Source organism: Buceros rhinoceros, unplaced genomic scaffold, assembly GCF_000710305.1.
Source record: "Buceros rhinoceros silvestris isolate BGI_N320 unplaced genomic scaffold, ASM71030v1 scaffold11113, whole genome shotgun sequence".
NCBI classification, from domain to species: Eukaryota; Metazoa; Chordata; class Aves; order Bucerotiformes; family Bucerotidae; genus Buceros; species Buceros rhinoceros.
The window spans coordinates 6,510-18,624 of record NW_010401858.1 but is presented as its reverse complement, the minus strand read 5'-3'; the positions used below and the strand labels follow the sequence as shown (position 1 = coordinate 18,624).

The 12,115-nt window shown below is 41.1% G+C and overlaps 1 protein-coding gene across 1 annotated transcript in view; it reads right to left on the bottom strand.

The window, feature by feature from the left end:
• Positions 1–1,889: 1,889 nt before the first annotated feature.
• Positions 1,890–12,115, bottom strand: part of DDX3X (DEAD (Asp-Glu-Ala-Asp) box helicase 3, X-linked) — a gene marked incomplete at its 5' end in the record, with an annotated part of 15,530 nt that continues 5,304 nt past the window's right edge. The window contains 14 exon segments of the mRNA XM_010132420.1: positions 1,890–4,413; positions 4,763–4,890; positions 5,815–5,971; positions 6,375–6,492; positions 6,583–6,764; positions 7,059–7,203; positions 7,300–7,444; positions 7,642–7,802; positions 7,879–7,977; positions 8,606–8,691; positions 9,127–9,262; positions 9,775–9,874; positions 9,954–10,094; positions 11,277–11,397. Coding sequence (XP_010130722.1) covers positions 4,331–4,413; positions 4,763–4,890; positions 5,815–5,971; positions 6,375–6,492; positions 6,583–6,764; positions 7,059–7,203; positions 7,300–7,444; positions 7,642–7,802; positions 7,879–7,977; positions 8,606–8,691; positions 9,127–9,262; positions 9,775–9,874; positions 9,954–10,094; positions 11,277–11,397 — 1,802 coding nt within the window.

The window sequence follows — 12,115 nt, the reverse complement described above, 5'->3', positions numbered from 1 at the left end:
CTGCACGAGGACCAGCCTTTCTACATGTCTTGATGGCCTCGTACAACGCAGCTTCACAAAGACAAATCGCTCATCATTTACATCATTCAGCTTCGCTGCCCTTTGCTCCACAACTTAGGATGTTTTTCTTCACCCGTTGCCAAGTATGTTCCCACACTTACCCTTGGAAAAATTATGCTGCCCAGCACACCAAGAACTAGCGAAGTTCAAACTCCCCCCTCTGTGGGAACACACTCTGCGCTTCTCTTACCACAGTACCTCACGTGTCCTAATGCTCCTCATACCTGCAGTTTCCCCAGAAGACTGGTTTCAACCTCGCATCACCAGAAGAACACTGCTTCCTCCAGCCTCAATGAGAATCTTCGGCCACACATTAGCACCAGACTTTCTCCTTCAGTTTTCATTCGCCTTGTACTCTGAGCTCCCCTTACTTTGCACTAACCATCCCACTACTTCTGTGACCACTAGTCCAGAGAGCACGGCCAGCCTAAACCTGCTCCACTGTGCTCCTGGGGTTTCAGCCGCCCAATGGCTTCTGCCACACCTGCGCTTCCTGTGACAGCCTTCACCAGGAACAAACCTCAAGCACTGAATGCAAACCTTTACACTCAAACTGGACTTCCAGAACCCACCAGCCAAGTCCACAGCACACAACACTTCAGGGTATCTCCTAACTTCAGGAGATACCTAAACTACATGATATTCAGAGTCAAGGTAGAAAAAAACCTGCCACATTAAGAACTTTTAGAAGATACTGAAGTGCACGTTGCACATCCAGGGACACAGCACAACACCAAAGCCCTGCATGACGAGGTTGGTAATCAGTGCAAGTCTCAAGCAGGTAGATTTAGTGTGGTCCACAGTCAGTGTGTTCAAAGCAGATTCTCCACCAAGCTATACTGGTAAGGAGCACTGACCTCCTCCTTTCCATGGTTCTCCAAAGCCCACAGACATTATCACCCAGTGGTGGTGTAACAACTAGGCAAGATTCCATTTACAACGTGCACTATACGGACACAGGACTGCAAGTCCCCATCACAATTTCACTGGTCCTCAACCCACACGTGACATGACTGCCAACTTCTGAGGATCAAGAGTTCCCAGGCATTACCTCCTCCACTCTCTTAACTCTCCAGGAGCCACCAGTTTCTAGGGTCACTTCAGAACAGATGATCAAACCCAAGTTCTTTCTAAATTATGTTCTTCTAAGTCAGGAAAAACTTTTGTCTAGCTTCAAAGCTAGATGAGAAACACCCAAAGATACTCCTTCCTCTGTTCCCCCTTTGGATAGTTCAGTACTAAACTCATTCCAGATCCTAATTATGTATCAATCTCATGGCTTAGCTTTCTAAAACCAATTCAAAACATACATTTGCTAACTGGGGGCAGGGGGGACGCCACACTTCTTTGGAGGAAGAGGGTACATGCTGCACTCTTCCCCACAGAATTGCACATGCTTGTTTTCAGTGAGGCTGCCTAGCAACAATCAGTAAGGAAGGTGTCAAAATTAAACTACAAGGCACCTCTGCTACTTTAAGAGGCTCAACTGAGATGAGGTCCTTCACATTACACAGCTGAGGAAGCAAGTCCGAGAAGTTCAGTTCTGTCATTACAGCCAGACTTGGCACCTCTAAGGATTAAAAAAAGGTTGTCTCATCTGTCTCACATCTGCTTTGTTAGCTTCTCTAGAAACTTGTACCAGTATCCAGCATTTTGGGCCCCAAGTTATTTTATGGTTACTTCAACTACAGCCCTAACTTCAGCTGCCACTGCTAAGCACACTGATGTGTACCACACTAGGTTCACCTGCTTCCAGAGTTGCACATGAATGAGACTACTTGGGCTAGGTCTTGTAATCCAGAAGAGTGACGCTTCACAAATGAGTAGACTGCAGTTCAACTTTTTTATTTTAATAAAATCAAGAATATGCACAGCACATGCAGTGCTAGCATCTAAACTAATACAGTAAGCAATTCTAAACCTACAGTGACTTGAAGTTCAATTTTCACATTCAGCAAGTTTAAGTCCATTCTTGCATATTGTTTTGAATCCTTGTATCTGAACTGAAAATATTGCTGGCTGATAAAACTTGCTAAAATGCACAAGTCACTGATTATGCCAATACAACAAAGATAACCACATGTTTTGAGGATTGCAATGTGCCAGACATTCACTGAAAAAAAAACCACACAACTAAACAAAACTCACGCAACAAACATCTGAGAATCTGGACACTTCACATCAGTGTTTAGAAGTGTTTCATTAATATCTTAAGACAAGTGTATCAAAACCTTGGCATGTTTTAATTTTAAGTTGCCAATTTTTGTTTTACTATCAGAAAGTTATGGCTACACTGCCAATGCCGGGTCTGCTTAATTTGACTTAAGAGTTTAATATGACTTAAACATTAAAAGCTCACACTACCCCGAAATATATAATTTCACGCATACGGTGACATTCAACATTCAAGTGCCAGTGTTTTTGTACTGTCTTTTGGTCAAGTTTCTTTAAACTTTCAAAGAATCACTTTTAGGCTTACAAAAATAAATATTTGTCAAAAATGTTCAATAAATATTACACAAAACTAGCAGCAAAAAGTATCTAGAAATCTGTCGTGTGCAAATAGTTTTCTTCCCAGCTATCATTCCCATGGTCCCAAGTAAGTTTTAGAATCTACTTCCTTCTCCTTAAACAAGCTGCGTTCAATCTCCAAGAGACAAAATAAGATTGGAAGTTAAGGACACGCACACAAGACATATATAAAATTCTCTGAATGTGCAATAAAAGAAGTATTTTGTAAAAAGTTATGGGCAAAATGTACAAGGGCCTAAACCTAGACTTGAAATAGCACCATAACAAATGACCTCAATACTGTCAAGTGCACCTACTTAATAAAAGTTTTAGAACAAGGCACAATACACTTGAAAAAATCTATTGCACTTTAGGAGATTTTTGCCGTTTTCCTATGCCACTTGTAGATTCGTTGTTAACTGCTCTGGCCACAAAGTCAGCACAGAAATTCCAAGTGGCAGAGGCATTTTTCTGGTGGACAATACTTATCTTTGGCCAGATTTAGCATAAACAGACTATAAATACAATGGAAACCTATGCAACTAAAACTGACTAAAACTGCACTGTAATAGCAGAATTGAAACCTTGTGCAGTTTATGTACATTTCCAACCTCTGTGATCTCAGGTTTGCTTGTTACTCTTCTGGAGCCATTTTACAAAGTCTACAGTAAGCCAGTTTAACATCTCCACGCAGCTTGAACAGAGTAATGTGAATCTGCATTAAAATAAAGCCTGCTGCATAATTCTTCCTGTTCATACCCTCTTGACCAAAAAACATCAACACTAGCATGCGTTATTAGACCAAAAATTCAGTCAGGCCCTTGAGGAGGACCAATCACTGCCATGGTCAGCCATTCTACCATTTCAATTTCATATGGCAGGCATTTTTATAAAGTCTAAATAGATGAATTCTCCTAAAAACTATTTCAAGTTATCAGACCTTTAAACGTTCCCTGTAATGTTCTGCCCACATTTGGCTAGCTCACATTAATGATCTGCCTAAATATCGAAAAAGGAATTGCAGTATTTACTTGCATTAACTTCAAAAACAGTGCTTTTAATGTATGCATGTATCCATACATCATCTCATCATGACTGGAATGGCTTATTAAAGGCTATCAGGTTCTAAGTACCTATCCAGGATAGAGTGAGCAAATCAGAACTTTAACTTAGTACAGTTTTGCCACATTAGAAACTAATTGCATTGATATGCTTTAAGATGTTTTATTTTTCAAATCTGTAGATACCAAAAGCCCTAATGCAGGCTACCGCATAAGTTTTTCTTTGTAATATTATGGATGAATCAGTGATTCCTGTTTAAGTTGTATCACACCTGTGTGCCAAGGTTTGATTTTAGCCCAAGTTCAGTAATTTTATTTTGTCAAAACAATTGATATCTTGAGCATTACTGAGCCAACAGGACATCAAAATAAAAGTTGTCTAAAGTTAAAGGCACAGTACATTAACAAACAAATGATCCTCAGTTCACAAAATCATAAATGCAGTTTCTGGGTGGGGATGGGTGGGAGGGGAGTTAATCCTGACTACAGCAATAGAGTCTTCAAAACCACCTTCAAGATAGGGCTACTTGTTCCTTTGTTTCCATCTTGTGACCTTGAGCTCCCTTAAAAAAAATTTCAGTGGAGAATCACAGCTGGTAATGTACTGCGAGTTCTTGAAGCTACACAAGGTATAGTCTGGCTAAGTTACATGTGGTTTCCATATTAGCTTGTTTGGTAGGATATCTGCTGCAGCAGATTCAGTTGCCCCACCAGTCAACCCCCTGGGAGTTATAGTTTCCTCCATAGCCATCGCTGTTGTAGAAGCCTCCATAACCACCACCTATGAAAGGCAAGAGAAAGGAATGCTTAATTAACCCGCTTAAGACTTTCGCCTTCACAGCAAGAAAACAGCCCAGTGCACAGACAGACGAAATGCCTACTAAAGGAAACCCTCCCAAAACACTGTCAAATGCACACATTAAACCGAGATGCTGGAAAGATGGGTAATTATGAACTACTCAAAGACACTAAGTAACTCGCACTAGCCTAGATCCAAGAAGGATGCTGAGAGTTTGCATAACAAGCACCAGCTAACCTCATATTTAAACATTACTTCCAGAAGTTTGGTTAAGCAAGCATTATAGATCTGGCTTTGTATCCCCCAGCGCTGCCTGCCCAGCTTTTCTTACCTCCAAATCCTCTGCTGCCACTTCCTCCACTGCGGCTGCTGGTTGACCGACTGCTACTGAAGCTACTGCTGCCAGAGCCGCTGCTTGTTCGATAGTCTCTGGCACCAAACCCTCCACTGAACCTACTGCTGTATAAAGGAATAGAACAGAGTAAAGTCAGCGGTCTTTTAAGCAATGCAGACACCGATTCACATACTAAATTTTTTCAACTCTTGTTACTAACAAGCAGCATAAATGTTGTGTTCAGCGTGATATCTGTAAAGGACACTCAAAATGACAAAGAAAAATTTACTATTCAAGCAGGGTCACATAGAACTTGCCATGCTGCACTAGAATTACTTCCTCAGGTCCTGTAAGATTTGATTCAGTGCAATCTTTGTGCCACAGAACTTCCAAACCTATCTCACTGCTTAAGCATCGCTTACTTACGACCACCTTTCACACTGTAGAGAAGGATGACTATTTCACAAGCGCACTTCTGAGGAAAACAACAAACCCACAAACTAGAATTCACATGGCCTTACTGTATTAACTATGTTAAGAGGAACAGTTGTTCCCCCTTCCACCCCTTTAAGCCATTATAAACACAGCTTTTTATGTTTGGCTTATAAAGCATTTTAAGCATTTAAGGCTTCCATAGCAAAACTATTTTATGGGTGGCCTCACACTTGCAGTCTAACTCTCACACGTGTTTTACGTCAGGAAGCATGCATTATCTTCTCCTAATCGTAACAGCTGCTTAAGGCACATCTCCAGCACATGCAGGCATGCATTTCTAGTGTCTTGACAGTGGTTTTACAGAGTTCTAAAGCCGTTCTTCCTAGATGTCGCCCTACCTCAGCTGTATCATCTTGTCTGCTTAAGGAAAGCTCACAGGCCTTACGACAGAACAAAACCAGACATCAAGCTGCCACCTTTTGATGTACCTAACTCACAGTTTATACTGCACCGATTGATCTTCCTCCAACTACATTTCTAGACAGAAAACAAGTCACAGAACTGCCTCTTCACAATGGATTAAGTGTATCTTTAGCTAAAGTTGTGACCATTACCTCTTAGATCGCCCACGGCTGCCACCTCCTTTGTGATGCTGTTCATAAGCCATGTTTTCCAGCCAAGATGGTACTTCCTGCTTAGCCTCCACAAGAAGGTCAAGCAAGTCCTTGGTGATGTTTATGTTCCTCTCATTGAAGAATGAGGTGGCAAGACCTAAAGTAAACATTCAGTTTTAAGCCCACGCAAAGCAAGTACGCTACAGCACTTAAACCCATTCCACACTCCACTTTCAGCTGTTACAAGTACAGCATCAGATTCCAAACAGCAAAGAGGAAGAGTGTTACTCCACTACAGCTAGTCACAAAACCCCTGGCAGACACAGAAGATAACCAAGCTTACATGTTATCAGCACTTTCTGAATAGCATCAGAAGTACTAGCTAAACAACTGGTTACTTTCCACACTGGCTGGACAGTAGTGACCAGCTTCTGGTCAGAGAGGGCAGTACATGAGCTTCCCTCAAGTACTTAAGTTGGAATTTGCTACTTAACCAACACTACTACATCAACTCAGGTATGAAGGAAGTGTTAACTATGAAAATTCTAGATCATACTTACCAAGGTTTCCTACACGGCCTGTACGACCAATACGATGTACGTACTCTTCAATGTCACTTGGCAAGTCGAAGTTTATGACATGCTTTACATTTGAGATATCAAGTCCTCTTGCAGCTACCTAGTGGTTAAAGGATTAAATAAAATCTTAGTAAAATTCCACAGACCAAGTAATATGATTACTGCCTCAAGCTTCATAGAGATGACTTACTGCTGTGGCAACAAGAATTGGGCTCTTGCCCGAACGGAACTGATGCAGCGCTTCCTCTCTGTCTCTCTGAGAGCGATCTCCATGTATGCTTGTACAGGCATATCCTTCATGGTACAAGAAGTCCTCAAGAGCATCTGCACCTTTTTTAGTTTCCACGAACACAAGAGTCAAGGAATCCTTGCCTAACAATGATCAAAGCACAGGTTAGCAGAAGAAAAGCTGTACAGACAAATACTAGGCTCCACTATCTGGTAAAAAGTCAGTGTTAGTTCTTTGCTCTTGTTTATTCTAACCTGAAGACACCTTTCCCCATTACCAGAAAAAGTTACATCGACTTAAATCTGGTATTTATTCACTGCAATATGTTCACTGCACATTAAGGAAACACCCTTTCATTCACCTACTCAACAGAAGTTCTTAATTGGATTGTGCCATCTGAATTTTGCCTTATTTGCTTATCTAAAACTGATCTTTACCTGTGGCATTCAGGAGGTCAAGCAGAAATGATCGTTTGTCTGACTCTTCCACCCATACTACTTTCTGTGTGATATTCTCAGATGTAGAACCTACTCTGCCAACAGCCAGGAAGATATACTCATCAAGGAAGTCACGAGCAAGCATCTAAAAAATGGAAGAAAAAAAAAGTAGTTCTTTCTCCCTTCAAGATTGAAATTTGGTCCTATGAGCTATTACAATATTTGAAATTTTGCAAAGTACCTGGATTTCCTTGGGGAAAGTAGCACTGAACATCATGGTATGACGAACCCCTTTTGGTGGCATAGTATCTTGTTCAACAATTCGACGAATTTGGGGTTCAAACCCCATATCAAGCATTCTGTCAGCTTCATCAAGCACTAGGTACCTAAACAGTAATAGAAAAAGGTTATTCTTCAAGGCTTTTCTTTACACTGTACTCCAGCACAGACACTAGCCACAAGTTCTCGACCAGATGCTTACAGAAAGCTAGAACTTAGATGTCATTAAAGCTAGGTGTTACTTTGAAAGGTAAAGTTTCTAGATATCAAGTCACTTGCGTATGGAAAAGAACACTTCACTTACTTGCAGAAATCCAGTCCAATCTTTCCCCTCTCCATCATATCTACCAGTCGTCCTGGAGTTGCTACAAGCAAGTGACATCCACGTTCCAAGTCCCGTATCTGCTGACCAATGTCTGCCCCACCATACACCACACAGGGACGAACTCTGGAACGGTACGCAAACTACAAAAACAAGTAAAATTAGCCTAAGTATAGTTTTTCTTAAAGCTATTTTATAACAATGAACTCCTATATATACCTTTCTGGCTTCCTCATAGATCTGCACAGCCAGTTCTCTAGTAGGAGCCAAGACCAGTGAGATTGGATATTGCTTACGGCGCCCATATCTTCCATTCTCCTGATGAAAAAAATACTTGGATTAAGTACACCAAATACAAGCAAATTAAGAACAGCTAGTAGAAGCAGTACCGAAGAGAAGTCACCAATTGTCTTAACAAGAAAGAAAAAGCATGTCTGAGAGTCAACTTGCTTTAAGCACTGCATCTGAAGACTGCCCTACTACAGTACCCAAGGTTGAGCTGCTGGTTCTTATGTTAACAGTAACACAGCTGCACAGGACTGGTCTCTACAACCTGCACTGTGATCCGCTACTTCAGCAGCGGAGAAATAATAGCCATAAAACCTGTTACATCCCATCCTAAAGCCACTACAACACAGACAGGTGTGACCAAAAGCAACTTTTGTGTAGCAAGGGAGGCATGTTTTAAAGCTTATGCAAAAACACTTTAAGCAATTTTTTCTAGACAATTACACATATTGACTCTTTAGGTAGGAAAAGAATGTTCCACAGCCTGTATTTTTTAGGGGAAATAGCTCAAGTCTTCCAGAAGTTGAGAAGCTTGCCCATCATTCCCAAAATAATGACATTTAAGCCTTGCTACTGTGTTCCATAGCAGACATCAGCATACAGGGCAAAAATACACATTGGTCATAGCTTTTCCAGGCCTAGGCATTTAAATACTTACTTTCATTGCTCTCAAGGCATCACCAGGGCCATCTGCATAGATCTGGCTCAATATTGGTAGAAGAAATGCAGCTGTTTTTCCAGACCCTATTAGGACACAATTCAGTATTAATAACAGTTATTTTCAAAGCTACTGTACAGTCAACTACAGCACTAATCCCGTATCACCAGCATAATCCCAGTAACATCTGCACTAGTATACAGACACTACCTATGCCACCGGAGCGCACTCTTTTGCCAGTAGAGGTTATCTACAAGAGACTTATCACTCAGCACCATAAACACTGAAGTAGATGTGATTTAAGCCATGAACTTTTCCCTCAGGACAAACACAGTAAATTCAGTCAAGCCACAGCTAAAGCAGCTGCAAGACTCCAATGCTAATTAATTTCCAACACTGCAGCTATTTCAGTATACTCTGAACAGGAAGTTGAACTAGATTACAGGCATGTTATCTGCAGCTTGAGGAATGCAAGACCCTACTCCTGAGAGAGACTAAGCAGTAGAGAATTAGAAACTTACCTGTCTGAGCACAGGCCATCAAGTCTCTCTTTTCTTTAATAATAGGTATTGCATGTTTCTGGACTGGAGTAGGACGAGTGTAGCGTGTGAGCTCAATGTTTCCCATAATAATTTCTCCCATGTCAACATCACTGAACTGTAAGGAATTTGGAATTAGTAAGATGGGGATCCTTCCCTTCAGCCACCATGGAACACATCATTCAGTCTAAGCAGTCATGCGTAAAGTAGTTTTTGTTTCATCTCTTCCTATAGATCTTACCTATTAAGTTTACAGATACTCAGCAGATAGTTACTCAGAGTCTAGTAGCTACTTAGCCCAGTCACGTGATTCTTAAAATGCCAACCAAGCCTGAAGGAAACGCAGACTATACTAGCATATTACGTTTAGCACAACACAATGCCTGTGCTTAAGCAGTTGCTGCAACAAACCAGCATCACCAAGCACTACTTCTTTACGTGTTTACTGTTGAGAGCCAAGTCATAGTTACAAGTGAGCTACAGGCGTTAGCTGAACAAGTTGACTGTTTCTCCCCACCTTAGTCCCTCACATGTAACCCTCCTCTGCATAAAGACCTAGCTGCAGGAAGGCAAAACTGAACTTGAGACAGCACGACAGCAAATTTCACATGCAGAAAAGTCACAACTTACACTTTCAATGTGCGGAGGACAGTTGCTGCCTGTTGCTTCAACAGGAATGTCATCGTATTTCTCAAAGTTAATGCCAGTATTGCTTCCTGAAAAGAGCTCCCTAAAAACAGAAGTATTTCACTTTAGCTAGATGTATCAATTAACCCTATCACGTGAATTTACACTATTCCATTACTTACTGTTCCAGGCGTTCACTTGGGGGAAGAGGCTTTGACCAGTCATCTTCATCTGATTTGTCACACCAGCGGCTATTCCCACCACGTTCAAATCTACCAAAGCCACTCCTATCATAGTCACCACCTCTTCCACGATCGTCATATCTAAACACAGCAACAGTGTAAGGCCACCATTCCTGGCCAACAGGATTTCATGACACACAAAATTAAAGCTACAATAATCTACTACCATACGCTCTGTGTATTACATATACAACTGTAGAACAATTTGACGTTATCAGGTTATCTGTACTTGCTTCTTGACCTATGAACCAAAATGAGTTTAGTCCCAGCCATCAGACTAGGTCATATTATTCTGTATCAGACAGAAGTTTCTCATGATTTCACAGCCCAGTTTAGCTTTATGCACTGAACCTTGTAACAAATTTATTTGGTCAAGTGTAACAAATCTAAAGGAATCAAGTTGTTTGCCAGTTTGACTGCAATTCAAGTTGTACAGTCTTTACCATTTTCTGTAGAGAGCTCTACCTCTTACGAGGCATTGTACTCCCCCCCTTTCTCTGTGCCTCATCTCATTTTACATAGGTCTCCCACCATCCAGACAAAGCCCTCAAATGCTGTCATTTGTTCCTTTATTCCCCCACCACACATGTGACCAAACTAAACACCTCAATTACATGTCACATCATTATTTTAGAAAGAGGGAGCTCACCTGTATTACTGACTTGGAAAGAAGGTGGAAAAAGTCCTTACCTCAACTGTTTAGTTTTTGGTCTGGTAAACCATGTTTGAGAAAAGTCTGGATACAGGACTAGCGTCAGCTTTACTAGTCGATAAAGGTCACTCTCACCACACTTGTGCATACAACGCATGATGTGTGTAAGACTGATCAAGTAAGGTAGAGAACCTGCAAGAGTCTCACCCAGTTTTATTAACTACACTTTTTAAACAAGGAAAAAATATTGAAATGAAAAAAAAATCCATTTCGATGCATTTTATGTGCTCCCAACAGCTCTTCATAATTTTTCTGGAAGTAGCCACCCATCCACCTAGCACTTTTTTGGTGAAAGAGTTAAGTCAGTAAGTCATTATAGCTGCAGCGAGTGGCTGGTGGTGGCCTATAAAACGTATTTTTCAACACATGCAAGTTTCCCATACTTGAACTCACGAAGCTTTAAGAGCAAGGTTGTCTCCACTCTCTCCTCCCCGGTTCCTCCTACCTTATCCCGTTGTTCACACCTAGAACTCCAATTTTAGCATCGAGACTACAGGTGCACTACTAGAACTGAGACTTTGTAGGCACCAGCCAGACAAAGAAGTACTTACCTTCCTCCTCTCAATCCATTTCCACGGTCGAAGAAGCTTGATTTTGCTCCACGGTCAGACCGTGCAAAGCTGCTGTATGCATCCTTGTCCCTGCTAGAACTCCAGCCACCACTATCAAAACCTAGTAGAGAAAGACATTTTAGCCGTAAGTTACGTGGTCTAGACTTTTAAAAGAAAAAGTTCTCTCCAACAAGTCTTCACTGGAAGCTCTACAGGATTGAAAGGCAGGCAGTCCCTTCAAGAATAGAAGACATACAGATGTTAAGACTTACTCAAGTAGGGATTAAGTATTTCTCATTGCCTGACAGAACTTGCTGAAATCCCTCCATTTATGTACAAGCATGTTATTTAAGATACTGCATTTGCCTTAGCGCTAATATTTAAGTTGCCTACTCTGGAAAGACAAGTATCAGAAGACACATTAATACATCAAGTCTCGTCAAGTCTCCACTATCTCTCAAACTTCAATGCAAATCCTTTGCAATTTAATTTTTGAGGTAACAAGGCCTCTGATGGAGAGCAATAAATGGTATTAGCCCTTGCATTAGAAACCCATACAGAAGATAGAATGTTTTGACATACTACAAGTACACACATCGATCCAATCCATACAGGCTACAACAAATTAACAGCACCATGCAGAAACAAGGAATATGGATTTCTTCACAGTGAATTTCCACACTGCATTTTTCCATAGCACTTTTACACCTACCCTCAGCAGATGTCTACTTAGGTATGTTAGTTAACATCAAGAAAAAGGACCAAGTAGAATACAAAGTACATCAGCTCGACAACACCATGAAGTAAAATACCTCCCCCCCCCGCCCTTTTTTTTTTTT